The sequence below is a fragment of the Meleagris gallopavo genome, chromosome 22, assembly GCF_905368555.1.
Source record: "Meleagris gallopavo chromosome 22, MGAL_WU_HG_1.1, whole genome shotgun sequence".
Lineage (NCBI taxonomy): Eukaryota > Metazoa > Chordata > Aves > Galliformes > Phasianidae > Meleagris > Meleagris gallopavo.
The window spans coordinates 10,616,738-10,635,717 of record NC_139425.1 but is presented as its reverse complement, the minus strand read 5'-3'; the positions used below and the strand labels follow the sequence as shown (position 1 = coordinate 10,635,717).

General features: G+C 47.8%; 1 protein-coding gene across 4 annotated transcripts in view; it reads left to right on the top strand.

Moving 5' to 3' along the window:
- The window catches only part of CTNNBL1 (catenin beta like 1), a 39,121-nt gene extending 22,224 nt beyond the window's left edge, over positions 1 to 16,897 (top strand). For all 4 annotated transcript variants that reach the window (XM_085241285.1, XM_085241287.1, XM_085241286.1 and 1 more), the window contains 6 exons: positions 407 to 588; positions 4,044 to 4,141; positions 5,237 to 5,317; positions 11,176 to 11,313; positions 11,980 to 12,052; positions 16,647 to 16,897. In XM_085241285.1, coding sequence (XP_085097411.1) covers positions 407 to 588; positions 4,044 to 4,141; positions 5,237 to 5,317; positions 11,176 to 11,313; positions 11,980 to 12,052; positions 16,647 to 16,735 — 661 coding nt within the window. In that variant the 3' untranslated portion in view covers positions 16,736 to 16,897. The remainder of the gene's footprint in view (positions 1 to 406; positions 589 to 4,043; positions 4,142 to 5,236; positions 5,318 to 11,175; positions 11,314 to 11,979; positions 12,053 to 16,646) is intronic.
- Positions 16,898 to 18,980: the final 2,083 nt, after the last annotated feature.

The following is an 18,980-nucleotide window of genomic DNA, read 5'->3' as shown; positions in this document are numbered from 1 at the left end:
CTTCCCTGCCTGTTCTGTGCTAATGTTTGTAAGGTAGTAAAGCAGTAACTTCCTCAGTAGTTGAGAGAGAATGAATATATGTGTGTGTGTGTTTTGTGTGTGTGTGTGTGTATATATATAATATAAAATGAAATAAAAAGAAAATAGGAAATAGAAATAAAAATAATGAAAAGAAATGAAAAGGTAATAGTTTGTCGTCAGCTGCAGTTCTGAAAAGAGCATCTGTCGGTGTAATGTTTTTGTTCCTTGAAGGAAATCTGCTCAGACCTTGTTCTCTGGCTCTCTGTGACTTCCCTTGTCACATTAATTTCCCTTTTCATGCCGTCTCTTTGAAGTAGTGTAGTCCAAAGCTCTTCATGTCCCTGAGAAGTTTAAGTTGCACCTTTTCTTTTTTTTTCTTTCATAGAGAAAAGAAGATTTCCCGCAGCAGTGCCCTGAAGGTGCTGGATCATGCCATGATTGGACCCGAGGGCACAGATAACTGCCACAAATTTGTTGACATTCTTGGCCTGAGGACCATCTTTCCACTCTTCATGAAATCACCCAAGAAGATCAAGAAGGTCGGAACCACTGAAAAAGAGCATGAAGGTACGTCTGTTGCCAGCCCCATCGCTGCTCCTGCAGCTCCCAGCCCCGTGCAGCCTGCCTGTTCACTGCTGCTGTGCTGGCTGCTGATGACACACTTGCCCTGCTTGTTTTGGTATCAGCAGTTCCTGGCAATTCCATTTCATGTGCTGTTAATAAGTTATTTTACTCCTGTAGGGTCTGTTGTTTGAAGCTCTTAACTCTTTGATGCAAAACTCTTTTGAAAAGAGTAATGAGGCAACTACAAATGTCACCTCAAAAGCAGTGTTTTCGTGGCTCTGGGCACTGAAGTGTGACTCGATGAACATCAAGCATTGCAGAAATAAACTGCACGCTTTTGAAGTAGCTTTTTTTTCTATTCTTCCCTCTCTCTCCTGAAAAATTCTGTCTAAACAGAAATATGCTCTGAAATATTACTGCGAGACCCTGTGAATCTGGGGTCAGAGCCAGCCTGCTTCTGGTAACGCTGCCATTTCCATTTTGTTAATACTTGACTACTTTTTGGAAGAAGCTGTAAATACTTCCAGTGATGCCTGAGATGTTGTGCCTGTTCATTACTCCCAGTGCTGTAAGAGATGAATACTGTCAAGAGCTCATGAGGTGTGAGTGGGTCTCAGGCTTGCCCAGTATCCATCCTTAACTGCTGCAGCAAGTGGGAAAGCAGCTGGGAAACAGCAACAAAGAGGGAGCTCTGAACCTGGGCACCAGCTCAGTGCAGTTGGAATCAGATACCCAGTGTCCCTAGGAGGAGAGGTGGGAGGAGATGCCTCCTGCTGCCCTGCCACACGGAGCTTGTTGCCTGGGGCAGGTTGGGCAGGCTGCAGCGGGTTGTTCCTTCCTGGCAGGCAGAGTGGTGAGGAGAAGTGACAGATTCAGCAAGCAGCTGTTTTCTTCTTGAAAAATGTGCCAGTGGTGAGCTGGTAACAGTATGTTTGTTTTGGAGCACCAGCATTACACTAACGAGGGTAATGGCTTGGCAAGGCAGCTCTTGGAAGGCAGTGCTGAGGGGATGGTTGTGTGGTTGCGTTTAAGTGATGGAGGCTGGGGGTGCTTTGAAATCTTCATCTGTTGTATGAAAATACAATTATTTAATTCTTACCCAGAGAAGGCTCGAGCTAGAATATGGGCTGCTAAGTAGTGAGATCTGGATCTGCAGCCTGCGTCACCGACTTAACTTTTCATTTTGCTTCATCTGCAGATGGCATCCATGTGCAGCACTGGCTGCTGCGAGCATCAGGTAGCAGCTTGGGGAGCCCTAAAGAGATGGGAATAGTTCCCTGAAGGGACCTATTTCTGTAATAGAGAAAATTATTATTAAAATAAACTCTCAAATGCTGTGGTGCCAAATCCGGTGTTTTTTGTAAGAATAAGACTGATCTTCTGCTGGGATAGCACTTGTGTATGTGTCAGTGTGTCTGATGAAGAAGCATCCCCCCCCTTAGAGGATTAACTGGGGTCGCTTTGTAGTGGAGGCATTGGTGGTTGCTATGAAGCAGCTCTGAGGGATCAGTGCTGTGTGCAGCACAGCAGGGCTGTGTTGGGATGTGGACACCCTGAGGGCAGGGACTCCCCAGCAGTGCTGTGTGCATAGGCTCTGGGTAATTCTTCAGGTGCATTTGGGGGTGAGATTTGAAATAATTCCTCTGTATTGCAGACTTTGGAATGCAGATGATGTGGTATTGAATGCTGTGTTTCAAAACCACTCAGAGCCGAGGGTCAGCATATCTCAGCTGTCCATAAATGCAGAAGGATTTGGGGCTCTGGACTTCCCAAGCCAACTGTCAGATCCAAGTGCTGGATTCCAACTTGAAATTCTTGAGCAGACTCAGTGAGCTAAAAATAGAGAGCACCAATTCCTTCTGAATTAGAGAGGCTGTGGCGAAGCAATCAGAGCTTGTTTGATGGGCTGCATGTTCTGCTCTTTCTCTATACAGTTATTGCAGTCTAGTTTTGCTCACTTGGAGAGTCTAATGAAGTATAAAAGGATGTTTGTTCAATTCATCTTAATTTAAATGCCTTCTCTTGACTTAGATGTCAGTTTTACTTAGGAATACTTAATTTGATAACCTGAGAAATTAGTTCAGCCAATTTCCAAATGAGAATTCCTATCGCTGTGGGTTTTTTGCTTGTTCACCCTCCAGCAGAAAGGAAGCCTCCCTTGGAGCCTGTCAGCTGTACACAACCTTTAAAAACAACAGCAGCAGAACCTGTTCCTTAGTCAGTATGCTCTTACTCTTGTGACACGCGTTGAAAGTTGGCAAAGCCTTTGGAATGAATACCTGCATAGATAAGTTCCCTAAGCATGGAGAACAGAATGGGCAGCAACGGAACAGCAACCTGATAGCAAATGTCTTTGGTGAAAGGAAGACCTTCAGTCAGAAGGCAGGAGGTATCTTTGTTTGATGGTCTACTGAAATGAACACCCAGGGTGTGCATCAGTCTGCTTAAACAGACCTTTATTGTGCCAATTTGTTACTTTTGCCGTCAGCTTTTCCAAACAGGACAGGAATTTGTTATTTGAATGAGCCATGATGCTGAGTGCAGTGTTGTATGTGCATCAGTTAAAGGTAACATTCTTTGTTACAAGAAATCACAAAAATGAACTTTTCTCAGTCATTGGAATTTTGTCCTACACAAAGCACTGTGTTCTGATTGCTGCTCGCTGGACTCTGCCTTCGGGCTTGGACCTTTCCAGGCCCCACTTGCAGATTGGTAACATCACTATTTCATGCCACAGTCAGTGTTTCTAAATAAGATTTTTCTTTGCAAAACATTTTGGGATACCTAGAGGGCTTCTCCTTACAGATGCGAGTTACTAGGGCATGTGAAAGCAGGTAAGGCTGCAGGGTGCTCCAGCACTTGAGCAGCATGTCCTGGTTCTGCAGTAATGCTGTAAAGGAGCACCAGGAGAGCATGGGAGTGGAATCTCCTGCGATTCCACTGTGCAGCCTCCATCTGTGTGGTGTATGCAGCTGGCACCTGTGCAGCAGCTCAGGCTCACCCCCATGGTCCCATAGGGGGTGCACTGAGCCACCTGTGCCAGAGCTCTGGAATTGTCAGTAGCAAATGTCCCTGAGGTCTTGGTTAGGTTATACGTAGGTGGTACTTCTTATATCATGCTCTTGGGTTGCACACCAGCCTGGGTGCTTGCACTGATTCAGATCTGTGCTCCATGTAAGTCACTTTTTCCAGGTCGGCTGAGGAAAAGCAGAATTGGCGCAGCAGAAGCAGTGCAGCAGGGCTGGGGAAGCCTTCCTGGCTTGCTTGTGGATGGGAGCTGCCCACAAACACAGTTTGCTGCTTGCACTGCTGCGCTGCCCCCGCTCACTGTGCTGGAAAGGAAACCCAGCTCATCGAGGCTATGTGTGGGAGTGGTGATAGTAAATTGATGGCATGTTACAGAGAAAATAAGTTCCTACTTCTGATCTCAGCATGCAATTTTCATTTCGTTTCTCTAGAACATGTCTGCTCCATCCTGGCCTCCCTCCTGCGAAACCTCAGAGGGCAGCAGAGGACGCGGCTGCTGAATAAGTTTACAGAGAATGACAGTGAGAAGGTGAGTGAGTGAGTGTGCTGCTGTGTGCCTGCTGCCCTGCCTGCAGCCAATGGGCAGCAGTGCTGGGAGGGTGCCTGGTAAGGCCGGGTGCCTGCAGGCACGTGCTGGGTTACTAAAAAGCAGTCCCTGCTCCTGCATGTGGAGACCTGTACACTCATATGCCATTGTTCTCTTGTTCATGTTGCTGCCTGCAAACTGGAGAACTGGCAGTGCCTCTAGTGCTTGGCCTCCTGCATCATAAGCACTCTTGTTTCCTGATGTGTGTGGAAGTAGGGGTTCCCAGTGCTGTGCTGTGTCTCTCTGCTGATGGCTGACCCTGTAACGTGTTGTGCTGCCTCTGACAGGACCAGGCAGGGAAAGGTGCCTGTTTTATCTAGTGAAGCTCTTTTGTAGGAGTTCCAATAGTACACACTTAGCATTCTCCATTCCTCTTCTAAAATGTATTGCTTTGCTGATGTTTAGGCTGGGAAATTCTTTCCAAGTATTTACATGATAGTGGATGGATCAAATAGCTGTGAAACAGTAACAGCAGCTTTTGTAAACCAGTAGTTCTCAGGGGATTTGTAAATTCTGCCACTGGGGAAAAACTGGTTCTTCTGTATTTCTCATCAGTGTGTTTTAAAGGTGTTTTTTCATAACTCATTCTACCAATTGCAGAAAATTTCCTGTCACTAGAAATGGTTTCAGTTGCCTGATACAGGGAGCAGGAAAGCCAAAGTATCTCATGCATTTAACAAAAGTTTGACAATTGCATTCATTTTAGACAGAAGAGTTCATTTAAGAAAGCAGGAGAGCTGGAGAACCAGAACGCAGAGAGAGAAAGAGAGAGTCAGGAACACGTCTGTTTGCTTCCTTTTAGCTGGAGCTGATGAGGCTGTATAGTGATATGGGATTACATTCAGATGCTCACAGACTCAGCATGCTCATCTGTCCAGTGCTTGCAGCAGCCTTCCAGTGCATTCCTTCCTGTGAGTGACAGAATTACCTGTTATTTTGCAAAGGCTGCAGCTGGGAGGAAAACAGCATAGCATTAAGGATAAGATGATTGCATTGTTCTTTTTCTCTTGCTTAGGTCTATCTCTTCTGCCCTTGCAGGTTGATAGGCTGATGGAACTGTATTTTAAGTACCTGGATGCAATGCAGGCAGCTGATAAGAAGATTGATGGAGAGAAACATGTATGTATTGCATAAGTTGTACTATCACATGTCTTTGATGCTTCTGCATGGGCACAGCACTGCTGCTGATCTGCCAGCTGCCCTCCCAGATTCATCCCCATGCTGTTACCCCTCAGCTCTTATTCCCCCTCCCCCCCAGTTTCTCGATCCCTCAGATGAGATGGGTTGGGAACTCACTCTCAGCAATGTTTCTGGCCATTTCTTAGAGTGAATTTTACTAGGAGGGCTTAAGTCTGTGCTTTGGTGTGCCTTCGCTTTTCCTTGGCTGAGATGTTGCTTGTTTTGGCAGATGGAGAGTAAGTGAAATGCAGAGAGACAATTACATGGTAATGTGTGAGGATTCCTACCCTGGTCTGCAGCATTCTGATCGCCTGCAAGGAAAGCTCTATTTTGATTAGCTAGATGAGGCCAGAGCCAAAGCCTGGTGCTCTCTGAGCACACCAGCAGCAAATCGTTTCGAATGACACGAGCTTGGGTATCGCACAGTACTTTCTTGGAACTGGGTCTGGAACAGACTTTGTGAAAGAGAACGAGCTGTCGGAGTCAGGAAGCAGCTTGCAGAGCCGTTAGCGAGCTTGGCACGCTTCCCACAAGATTATCTGTATCAGCACAGAGGAGGGCATGAGATTGATTAGTGCTGACGGAGATAATCACCGCAGCGCCGTCCCCGTGTGGGCACTCGCCGTGCCCCGGCTGCAGCCCCCAGCAGCCTCACAGACAGCCATCCCCACGCTGCCAAGGCTGCTGCTCTGAGCACCAGCAGACATGCTGGGGGGCACTGGAGCTCAGCAGCAAAAGGCACGGGGCTGAGAGATGAGTGGAGCTGCTGCTGCCAGCGTCTGGGCTCCATATGGACAGCTGCAGCCTCGCAAACGGACGGTGGCCTGAAGACAAACGGCCTTTACCCTCTTCTGCTATCCCTCTGCTCTCCATCCATCCACCTCAAAACAGAAGAAATTATTTATTCTCTGTGTTTCGATGTTGGTGTGTGGGTTTTAGAACTCAAAAAGCAGAGCTATTTTTTTTTTTCTGGCTGAAATCTCACAGCGTTTGGGCAGCTGCTGTACAGAGCTCTTAAAGGCAGCACGCAGAGCCAGTGTATGTGTGCTCTGTATCCAAGGAAGTCCTGAAGTAGGCTGCAGATGTTAACACCTGTAGCAAACAGCACAGAGCAGGGAGTTTGGGTTGAAGGGAGCTGTTTGGGTGTGAAGCAGCTTGTATAGAAGCTATTTGATTAATAATAATGTTCCATTCATGTTTTGTGGTACACAGGAGAAGAGAAAAGATAAGCATTCAGGTTTTCCTCTCGTATCCAGAAGCCAGTGTGCTTTTGCCCTGCTGCAGGGCTCTGCGGGCTGGCCTGGCTGCAATAAATGGGTCTCAGTTCTTCACTCCTATTAGTGCTAGTAATAGGATTTGGCAGAAACATCCCATACGTGCTTTGACCTTCTGCAGTATATTTCAACAGGAAATATCCAAGTGTTGTACTGAGATTTACTCATGCTGCATGTCACCCCTGAGAAGCAGATTTGTACTCCACGTGTGAAGGACGTTGGTTTTCAAAGCAGTGTTCAGAGCCTGGTGATAAAGATTAGAAGGCTTGGAGGCTGGGCTGGACTAGGCTGGAAGTTTGTCCAGTTCCAATCCCAATCATCTCTAAGCACCACAGATGATAGTTTGTCACCAAGCTATTATTTTTACTTGTATCCCCACTCCACAGCTGGGAAATAAAATGTTTTCCTATTTCTCAGAGTAGTTGTGAGATTAAATGCCCTAAAATACGTGCACTGTGTTGTTTGTGTTCTGGTGACAGGTCCATAAACTTGAATTACATCCAGTACTATCATCACACATCCCACAGCTCCACTTTTCCCCAGACGAAGTAATTCCCAGCAGAACTAACATCTTCGTCTATTCCAGCATGGAACAGAGCCACGAGGTGTCTTTCAAAGTTTGTTATTATTGTTAGAGCTGCTTTGTGAGGTCTTTTAAGCAGGGAGTGCATCAGCACAAATGTTCTCTGGGCTCTCCGACGCACAGGTCCCCAGTGACAGAGAAATGCCAAAGCAGCATTAGATTTTTATTATTATTATTATTCTGTTTTGTGTGCACTGGCAGGGCAGTAAACAGCAGGTGAATAAGCTGCTCTCTGAATAGTACAGAATAAGGTCTATCTAAATATTACCTGATAACTCTTATCCTCTGTAAGACAATAACATAAAGTACCAGGAACTTAGAATCGCCCTGTTCTGGTAGCTGCTGCTGAACTCCTTCATCAGAAGGGGTCAGAAATGCATCTGCTCTGCTTTGTGTGCCTTCCAATTCTGATTGGGGCCCAGGGTTTCAGAGTGCATTAATGGTTATTTGCAGTCATTATGAGGTACGTTTCTGCTTTCCAGAAATAAATTGCTTTTTTTTTTCCCAGCATCCTGAGTGGGGTTAGAATATTGGGCACGGTGTTTATGAAGTATGATGTTGAGCTTCACTTCTCACTTGGAACACTCCTGGGGGGGTTATGGATTTCTTTGGTTCTCAGCATTCTAAAATGGTCAGTGGGAAATGGTCTGCTGAGATTTGAAGAGGCTCCGGTGGATTCCTCAGGCAGAGGCGGGCAGAAGCTGTCATTCTGCCCATCAGCCCAGGGAGCTGTCTGCCTCTGATAGGATTTATGGGCTGCTTTAGCGTTTGTAGTTGTTGCTCATGAATCATTGAAGTGGATGTGTGAACACAGTCCTGCAGAAGCTATGCTTTGTCACTTGGGGGGCTTTTGACCTTCCTCTTGTGGTTGAGGACATTGTTAGTACTCCAGAAGCCTGGAATGCAGATCCTTTCCTGCCCCAAAGGGGAAAAAAAAAAAAAAAAAAAAAAAAGACTCAATGAGATTTTACAGGTTCAGCCTATCCTGAGGAGAGAGAGAAAGAGAGATTTGAGTCTGATGGACAGAGTATCCTGGTGTAAGTCTTGCATTACAAGAAGTGGAAACCTGATTATACAAAGAATGATTGAAGGTATCATACCTGGAGTTTTATCTTCAGTAGTGCAGCCGGCATAAGAAGCTCCTGCCCTCGCAGTTCTCTTCCCTTTCCTTTCTTTTAGTGATCTGGTTTATAGCTCAGCCCTTCAGACTGGCAGTGAAGGCGTGGGAATTGCTGAGAGTAGGAGGGAGGGGAGGAATTTTTTAAGCCAGCTTTTTGCAAAGAACAGTTGTTATAAAACTGCAGCATGAATCTGGACGACGAATCGGAACGTGGTCCAGCAGGAGAGCATCCCTTCATCTCCTGTTACCCAGCTGTTTGCTTCTGTGGGATCTGTTCGGAAGCGATCAGAGGAGATAACGCCACGATTAGCCTAATTGCTATGAGAAGGATTGCTTTGCTCCGAGCAAAGTCTGCTCTCAGCCTTGCTGAGGAATGGTGGATGATGCGTGAGGAAGGAGGAGGATGCAGAGAATGCTTTGGGCCCCGATGCGTTGGCTGCCAGGAGCAGATGTGATCCCTGGTGTAGCAGCGGCTGATCCATTGTATCTTCAGTTTTTGAGGCTTTACCTGACACCCTGAGGCCCGTCAGTCCTGCCTCATTAGTGCGAGAGAAGCTCATTTTAGCTTCACAGAAGCCCATCTCATTGCTGTCTTCTCCCATCAGCAAGGGGCATCTCAGCACATATTGCTGGCAGATTAGAAATGGCATCTGAGTGCTCATTTGGAGGTTAGCGACTTGACAGCTTTGAAAGAGAGACAAAGTGGAAAGGTGGCTATTTGGTACTGTACGGAGGCAGATTAGCATTTAAAGGCTGCTGGTGGTTTTTTATTGTTTTTAATAATAGAAAGGATGTGGAAAAAAGCACCTAAGACTGTACCTGTTTTCTAATTCGTATCTGCTTATTTCACTGGCACAAAATTATTTTGCTTCTCTTTGGAGAGGGGCTCTTAAGGCTGCTCACTTCCCTGCGTAATCAAATCGACAGTTGTCTGGATTCTGCTCCTGTGATCACCGGGTTGGGATCAGAATACAGAGCAGAAATGGCCTTTGTTTCCTGCTCTGGCGATTCAGAATCCTTGGTGCCTCTTGATGTTTTCCTGTTCAGGAATGTAGTGCTGTTGAGAAGAACAGCCATTTAAGCCTGTGTGCACTGAGAGCGTAAGCACTGGTTTTGGGAGTGAGTGCCTTGTCTTTTTCCTTGAACGAGGTTTTTGGATGCTTCATTGAATAGCTGCCTACCTCTGGTTGCCAGTCCCAACGTTCTTCAGCTTTAGAGCCCAGATTTGATCAGATTCGTTCAGTTTGGCATTGATGTGGGGTGAGGAAAGTTGCTGCTTGCAGAAAATTGGATTTCTTCTTTTCTGGCAGGAGCTCGCCTGCAGGTTTTGCCCAGTCACACCCATGTCTGTGATTTTGAGAGTCTGGAGTAACTGGCAGTTATGCAGACACCAGTGTTGAGGCATCCTGAGGTGCAGCCCATGCAGTTGGCTTTACAACACTGGTAACTGGGCATCGTTTCTTAAACTTACCTCGTTCTCTCATTGGCAAACTGGGTTCTTAGGAGGAATGGGAAAGCATTTCATCACCTGTGCTTTCTATTTTCAATTCTGGGAGGCAGCAATAAAAACTGCAGCTCGAAGTCACTTAATCAGATGTGCGTATGCTGAGTGTTCCCTGTGCTGTCCGGTGTGCAGGGTTAATATTCCTTCCCATGCCTGGAAGACTCTCCCTGTGATTAGACAGAAGGGTTTGGTTTGACGAAACAAGAAGATGTGGTGGCTGAAATCAGCTCTGGTGCTGGTGACCTTGTGTGTGTTTGCCTGGAGCGTGTGTGCGTGAAGGAAGCGCTCTGTGAGCATTACAGGTACAGAGCTCTCTCTGGTGATGGCTCTAATGAGAAAATATTGCTCTGCTGGTGCGTGCCCACCTGCCAGCCTGCTGCATAATAAATCACACGGGCTGCAGCGAGCTCGCAGGGTGTGACAAGCTGCTTCCTTTTCCTAAAGGCAAAAACAAAAAAACAAACCCCTAAATGCAAAAGGTCGTATGTGACATCAGCGATTGCACTCTGTTGGTCGCTGAGGAAAGTCGGGCTGGGCTCACCCTGTGACGTGGAGGGCCTCTCTGTGCAGGGAGCTGCTCAGGGCTCATTGCTGGGCTGCTTTGCTGCTGTTTGAACCGGCAAGCGCTCGTGTGAGCCAGGAGGACGGAGCAGCCTCCTGCATTCTGCCTTTGGGCTCTGTGTGGGCCTCTAGCAAAGCACCCTCTGTGCAGGGAAAGGAACAACCATCCCGTGGAAGCAGAGCTCTTGTGCTGGCTGCAGCTGGAGGCTCAGCCCCATCGCTCTGCCCAGCCAATGGCTTTGGAAGAGAATGGCTGCGAGCAGTGAAACTGCACTCGTGCACAAGTTGAGACCTGATTTCTTATCCAGCGGTCAGTGATAAAGTTAAGAGGTCTGTATGCTTTGAGCTGCTGGAGTCGTGTTCTGCACTGCTGAACAGCACCCTCAGATGGCCAGTAAAAGAGCACGGGTTTTGTTCCACCTTGACAAAGAGCTGGTTTGTTTCCTATTCGCAGCCTCTGATCATTCCAGTTAGAAACATAACTTCTGTGTTGAAATTAAAATGTCAGTTTGCGGATGGACGCACTTCACACCAGCAGAGACAAGACCGTGTTCTAAATTGAGTGAAGTGTTTTATGGATTTAAATACATTATCAAAAGAAGTACTTCTTTGGTAAGAAGCGTATGGGTGTTAATGTTTTGAGAACAAAGCATTCCTTAAGAAACTGCAAATATCACCAGCATCACTCATCACCGTGAGTAATGGGAAGTTCTCTGAGAGACAGCCTTGACCCCTTTTCCGTGCGTTGCTTTCCAGGACATGGTGCGCCGAGGAGAGATAATAGATGATGACATGGAAGACGAATTCTATCTCCGCCGCCTGGATGCTGGTCTCTTTGTTCTGCAGCTCATTTCCTACATCATGGCAGAAATCTGTAATGCCAATGTTCCCCAGGTAAAGCTATATAGAGAGCTGATGAGTCGCCATGTTTCCGTCTGTAATACAAATAAGACTAATCCTTGCAAATATTGCAATGGTTGCATGATATAATAATGAAAAATAGTGCAAATACTGCATGATACAAGCAAGACTATTTTTGCAAATATTGCCTGTTAGTCTTTTCTTAATTCCTTCTGTTGGGAGGAATCTTGCTTGTCGGCCTGTGTCCATGCAGCTTTGTGGAGTTACAGCAGTGAGGAGGGCAGTAGTAGGGATAGGAGCTGATGGTTATCACTGAGTTCATGCAGACTGCCATGAGCAAGGCCACACTTAGAAACTGGAAGGTCCTGTTTATACCTCTGCTAGGAGTGCTGAAAGGGAATATCTCTTGCAGGGCCTCTCAGAGACACAGACTGCAGATGGGGACTTTTCCTGACCTCTGTGAAATACTGCATTTTTTTCTGGCAGAGGTGTGTTGGGGTTTGTGACTGTATCTTGTGATTACTTATATGTATGCCATATACCTTCCTGAATGTTTTAAGTGCTCTGAGACTGTAGACTAGCAAAGTTTAACTTGGTTTTGTGGTTCTTGTGGTTTCCACTCAAAAAGAGTGGGAAAAAGTGGGGTTGTGCATGGCTTTGTGTTCTAATGAAGATTCCTTCCTTCTCTTTCCTGGTCAGATTCGTCAGAGAGTCCATCAGATTCTGAACATGAGAGGCAGCTCCATTAAAATTGTTCGACACATACTGAAGGGTGAGTTGAGATATTCCTGTTTCATTCTGTACCGGGACAGTTTGGTCATGGCTTTGTAGGATGAGCCTTCACACATCATTCTCCCCGATTTCAGGAGCATCTCTGAGCAGCAGTTATGTTGTGAGATCTGACCAGGGCTGAAATCCTTGATAAGAGGCAAGCCTTGCCTTGGAGTTAAAATGCTTGCTGTTGTCTGCTGTCACGTAATGCTACAGCACTTGATGCTGCTGTCAGCTGCAGGCTGACTGGCCCACGCTAGAATGCTAGAGTAAATATTTAAGGGAAGTGTATACACATGCTAGAGGAAAGAATAGTGGAGTCTCATCTTTCATTAACATGGCCCTGCTCTTTACCATCTGCACCATATTGGTATCCATGGTGTATTTGTCTTGTTCTTAGTGTCAGATTAATATGGATTATAGCATTAAAGTATCCTCTGTAGCTTTAAAATGTAGCTGTTGTGATTTGCAGTCCTGATTCTAAAGTACTGCTTGTTATTTTGAATGCTTATGTTGAATTAGAGCAGTGCTTATTTGAGCTGTGTCTCTCATCCGTCGCCTGCTGTCCTTCAGCAGAAGCAGACAGACTGAGGGGGAGGGGACAGGGATCAGGGCTCTCTCTGCAGCCCAACCTGAGCTGCCAGCACTGATCCATCGCCCCTGGGAGTGCCTCTCCTTGTGTAGCAGAGGTCTGTGCTTCTGAGAGGCTGTGCAGGTCTTGGACAGGAGGATTTCTCTCATGAAGAGAAAGAAAAGTTGTCAGCGTCCCTGGGATTCTGGGCTTGGGGCTGTGTTGTTTCAGTGTCTCTGCTTTCTTTGGGAATAGCAATGATAGCAGGTATATAAAAAAAAAAAAGTAATTTTCTGACAGCATGAGATTACCTGGAGCTACAGGCAAGCTCTTTGGCCCTTATCCTTCCCCAGAAGCAGTATTTGCTGCTTCCTGCCTCCAAATGCCCATTTTCACCTTAGAACATGGTACATTTCTACTTCCATACGTGACCTGGACCGCAGCTGCTTGAGAGCCTTACCTGCACTGCAGCTCGTGTGCCAGCACACCCCGTGTTCCCCTCTGTGCCTCTTGGTCCACCTGCTGACTGGGGGAGCTGCGTGAACTCCTCGTCCGGTTCCTTCTTTCACAGACACTGACTTGCATTGTGAAACTTTTGTAATGGTTTTATCGTGTCTGGTGAGCTGCTTAGAGAAAGTACACATTGTACAGCAGTCTCAGCAGGGATGTGTTCCCTTTCTAAAGAGACCTTAAATGGCATGTTAATAACAGGAGTGATGGGTGCAATATTTGGGGCTTTCTCTTCAGCTCTTCCCCAGCTGTCACACTTGGCAGAGCTTGAGATTTGTGCCGTCACAGTTGTCAGTAACTTTAGAAAGGAACTTCTTGGTGGGTCCCTGGGAAGCGCAGGGCTGGAGTGCCCTAAGGTTCCTGCCAGGCAGGGGCTGACAGAGCTCATCTGCCGTCTTTGCTGGTGACATTTAGATTTTGTTAGTAGTCATACCCCTGTTATCAAGCACCTTGTCAGCAAAGACTGGGCTAGCTGTAAGTGAGGTTACACCACAATCAAAGCCCTGCTCTCCAGAAGAGCTGATCCATCGGACACAGCTTGGCTGGGGGCTCCGAGCACATCCTGCTGGGGGCTCTGAGCAGCTTCTGGAACTGAAACAGGAGGCTCTGTTCTGAACGAGTGAGGTGCTGGGAGCCTGCCCCAGCTGAAGCATTTCTGAGCTGGTTTGCAGCTTGCTCTCAGGACAGATGAGGACCAGTTTATTTTTACTTCTCGTTCAGTGTTTTGCTCCCGTTCAGGTTTTATTTTCTATTTTTTGCATACTAATTAGGTGCTTGGTTTTTAGTTTGATTTTATGGCCTACATATTCTCCATGTTTCTCTGGCAACCTGACAGCTGATGGATCCCCTGGGGTTGCTCAGAATTACTTATGATGCAGGCGAGGAAGCAGGACTGTTTCTGTATGGTAGGACTTCAGGGGGAGGAGCAGGCAGGGAGTGCTGGAGGCTCATTAGCTGCACTCCTGCAGGCTGACCACTTGCCCTGCAGTTTCCTTCCCTTGAAGATCAGCATTCCTGCAGCGGGACAGTTAGCTCATCCTCTGGAGACGTGGCTGGAAGGGGTGCTTGGGGCAGGGAGCAGTCTCTGCCAACCCCAGGGCACCTCTGGGGCCTCTTGAGCGCAGAGCCAACCTGTTAGTGTGTGTAACCAACAAGGGGTGGCAGGGATGTTGTAAGGACGATGCTCAATTTGGCCTGCGGTCCCTCTGTATGTGCAGGCTTTATGGCTTCCAATATCCATTACAAGCTTCAATATTTCCTTATTGATTTTTACTGTTCTGTAACCATTGTATTTTGTCTAATGAAGCAGAAACCGATCTCAGGTCCTTTCCCTTTGTGTAGCTACAGCAGTGTGTAAGCTCTGTTTAACTGTAGGCAAAGGGAGCTGATGTCTGATTTTTGCTGTCTCACTGAAGTGATGGAATTTTAAATAAGCAAGTAAATACAGAAAACCTCAATGGTGATGTTTTTGGTTTTGTTTGTTTTTTAAGCCCAGTTCTGAGGGTTTTATCTGCTCTTTTCAAATCAGTATCAGCCATTGTTGGTACCCCCATAACAGCCTGCCCCAGGAGTCACTGGGCTCGTGGTCCTGTGAAACCAAAATGCTTGGGAGGAAAAATGCGGAGCTTCTGGAGAAGGCAAAGGGAATCTGAGTCCTGCTTTTGCCTGCTTCACTGGGGCAGCAGCAGAGCGCTGATGTTGGGGGCACACAGCAGCCCCATTGCCAGGTGTGCCGTGCCCCCACATCTGGTGGCTGTCACTCTGCAGGCAGCCACACCATCCTTGCTGCCACCCAGTGCTCAGCCACCGAGAGCAGCAGCGGCCAGGAAAGCGTTGCCCTTGGGCTGCAATAAACAAAGGCAGTTGCGGCTGCTGCATCTGTTTCAGAGGCACTTACTGTGACAAAGCACAGAACGGCCTCAGCTCGTTTGTGGACAGTGGCTGTTCCTCCTGGGGGAACTGTGTGACACAAAGCGCTCTGATTCCGCCCGAAGGGGACAGGAGAGCCTGAGCCGAGCGCTCACCTCCATCTCGTAGGCTCCTAATCCTGTGCCACGCTGGAGTTCAGCTCCCACCTGCGCTGTGCAGCCAAACTTCTGCCCCCGGGTTGCCCTGCAGGCAGCTGAGCAGGTGGTTGCAGGGAGCACAGCCAGCAGCTTGCTGCTGCCTTCATTAGTGAGATGGCGAGCTGCTCCGTCACCTGGAGGCAGAGTTCCCTGCGCTCATCCCCTTCTCCAGGACTGAGAAGAAGCAGGATTCACCTGCAGCAAGCTGTAGTGCTGCTGCCTGCTCTTGTTACAGGTACTGTAGCAGTTGATAAATATTAAAAGGACTTCTTCCTGAGGCGCTGGCAAAGAATTCTGCTTTTTGTGTGTGGAGAGAGAGAGAGAGAGAGAGAATGCACACATGAGGGAAGTCTCCCACATCAGCTAACTTCTCCCTGTCCTCACTCCTTTCAGTGCTCCTATAATAAAGGCTTTGATAGAGCTCAGAGGCATGTAGCAGTGCTGAACGTATAAATATTAAAGCAAACTTTCTCCAGCAACTTACCATTCAGATGCTGAATACAAGCTGTTCTGTTTGTTTAGGAAGAAGGGAAAGAATGAGAGAAGGCGGAGGCTGGAAAACACCACCTAACCAGGCAGGCTGCACCTGATTCACTGAGATTTGTGCAGATCCCTGCTTTTTTACAGCTCCAAACCTGCTGTTCGTTTTTTTCTTTTTAAGCCATCTTTGAATATGTAGGTTCTGGTGACGGAAAGGAGCAAGCTGGTGAGGGAATGAGAGCTACGAGCTTTAGGTGGATGTCAGGAGAGAGCTGCAGGGGAATTCCTGTTGTACTGTGTTTGGCCGTGTGGGCTGGCAAAGCCTTGATCAGGATCTAGCTGAAGGCAAGGAGTTTGCTTTGTAGTTGAATCTTAATTGGTGTGTTTCCTTCCATAGGTTTAAAAACGCTCATAGACTGGGGAATTGATCTCCTTTGGACCTGTCTTACAGAACTCCTCCTTCAGGTTGCTTGGAAAATGGACACATTAAACCTAAAGTTAGGGGAGTTTAACAAATGTGTAACAGCCTGACCTCCCCAGGGACTGCTGTGGTGGCAGAGGAGACCAGATGTGTGCTGGGCTTCTTGGGCTGAAAGCAGCCAGCTCTACGGCTCTGCACTTCCACCGAGTGCTGGTGACTGCTCCTCCTGGGATGGTGGGGTGGCCTCGTGGCCTGGCCTTAGGGAGCACTGCGTGTCCAAGTGCTCCTGTCTGCGCGTGCTGCTGAATGACGAGAGCGTCGCGTTCCTGTTTAAGTCTCTCTTTGCTATGAAAGTTTTAACGAGGGTCAGCAGATGTTTGTTAGGCGAAGCTTTAACCCTGGAGATGGGGAAAGGAAATCATCAGCGCTCCTTACATAAATTCCCATCCGGTTGTTTGCAGTGCACACAGATCTCACAGGAGAGGTTGGCCATCGCTGCCTGGTATGTCGCTCACAGCCTGTGTTTGTGCTGCTTTCTCTCCTGCAGAGTATGCAGAGAACATCGGGGATGGGAAGAACCAGGAGTTCCGGGAGAGTGAGCAGAAGCGGATCGTGGACCTGCTGGAGAACTTCTGAGGCCTCAGGGCTGAGTTCTGTGGTTTCCAGGGCGATGCGGCGTCTGTTTCCCCTCCTTCTGCTGCTCTCTTCCAGCCTTGATTGCACGATAAAAGTGATGTTTCTATGAAACTATTCTAAATGAGATGTTAGAGATATTAAAGATTAGTTTGCTTTTTTTTATTTCCTTGTTCATTATGGAAGGAGTCCGCTGTGTGTTGGATTACAGCTGCTTACCTTGCTGTAGGGCAGCTTAGGACTTTTTTCCTTCAAGTCAGACTGCTGTGATCGGAGCGTGAAGGAACACAACCATTTGCTTGTTAGAGGAATGGTAAGGGGTGTGATACCCATCCAGGGTGCTGGGAGCTGTGCTGGTGTGAAATGGGGAGGCTGAGGGGTTGGGTCTGCATGCAGTTTGGCTGCTCCCCTGCGGGCTGCCAGAGCACAGACCAGGAGCAGCTCCCAGCTCCCCTGGGCCTCATCTGTGTGTGCTCTATAGAAAGTCGGTGTTCTGAATCTGGAAGTGGGAGTCTGACTTCTTACAGCAGCAGAAACTGAAGAGCCCCACCAGCACCAGGGGGAGCTGGGGGAGGACCAAGTGATCTGACTGATTGCACTCAGCAGACCACAGCTCGTTTTTGCGTTGCCCTTCTGCACTTGCAGTGTAATCCCAGATGTTGGCCTGCCAGCTCCCACCACTCCCCGAGCAGCAGCTCCCAGCTGGGATGAGAAGTGGCTGAGACTATTTTCCTGCATCTTTTTTTTCCTTCTGCTAAAGTTAATGACTGTCATCACAAAACATCGCTGCTCCAGCAAGCTGGGCCCTGCCTAATTTAGGGAGATTTGCATGCTGGCAGCATTCATTTTTTATCTCCAAGAAAAATGCATTGTCAGGGAAGCTTAAAGGCTGCCTTCAATCATGACTGTAGCAGGCACTGCTGGCCCGGGTGGCATCAAATGCTGTTATTCAGGGGATCAGCATGGAAATAGTGGCTTCAGCAGCCACGGGGAGCTGCAGAACACATTTTTGGTGCCGAACTTGTTTGAATTCTTCATTTTTTTTTTTTTCATTCCTTGTTTTTTAAAATCATTTTCATCCCTCACCCCTTCCTTAAAAAGTTTTTTTTTATTATTTTTTTTTTCCTTCTACCCTTTAGCTTTGTTTAGTTTTTGACTTTGCACGACTCCTGGAATTCCTCCCTCCCATGCAGTGTGTGCTGGCTGAGCTGCTGTGTTCCCTGCTGGAAGGCACTGCGTGGCCCTCATCGTTGTACCACCACACCTGAAAGGCAGAGGAGAAGGGAAGGGAGGTGAGGAGGCACTTCTGAGGCAGAACAGCAGATGTGAAGCAACGTGGAAAAGCAGGGGACGTACCTTGGGTGAAGAAAAAGTGGGGAGTTCCTGAAAGTAGTAATGAGGGTGCCTGAGTGCCAGATGAGGTTTTGGGGGTTTGCTTTCGGTTTGGATCTAAGCACACTGTGAGGTGCCATCCCTCTGTGTCTGCCCACGTCAGCCTGGCTCACAGGGCTGTGCAGGAGCGTGGCTGCCTCTCCCCTCGCTGCTCTGCTGGGGTTCTGCTTTCAGAAAGCTCATTTCCCTTCCCTCAGTGTTTTCCATTCTAGATGCATTAGCTGAGTTACTTAATATGGAGGCTGGACTGGAAATAATTCCCTGCTCTAATGGCCGGGCTGCCAGCTCTCCAGCACTGCTGGAGGAAGTGAGGCTGCCATGGTGCTCCTGCTTTGTAAGGCAGCATTTCTGTCATTGCTTTTTTTTTCCCCTTTTTGCCATTTGTTAGCTCTTCAATCCACCCCACCTGAGCCTCTTGGTCTCTGGGTGGTTCACAGGAGGAGTCATTGTGCTCCATCAGGCTTCTATAGAACAGACAATAAATTATTCTCCCTCTCTCCATAGTGTTTAAGAGGCACGGACCCCCTGCACACACACTGGGATCCTCTGCAGTCTCTGTATATTGACTTCTTGCTCTGCCTGCTTGGAACCCCAGTCATGTGCAAGGCCCCTGTAAGGCAAAAGCCCCACGCATGGACCGCAGCCTCAGGCACGCAGGACTGGGGCTGGGTTGGCTCACAGCAGGGAAACAGGCATGGGATGGAGGCAGCAGAGCGTGAGGGCAGAGAGCCCCATCTGCACTGCACCTCTCCTTGGGCCGTGTTTTCTTGTCTCTGATTGTAAACAGATTTGACTAAAGAGGTAAATTAGAAGTTAATTAGAAAGAACATGATTGATGAGGCACTCTGCAAGTTTC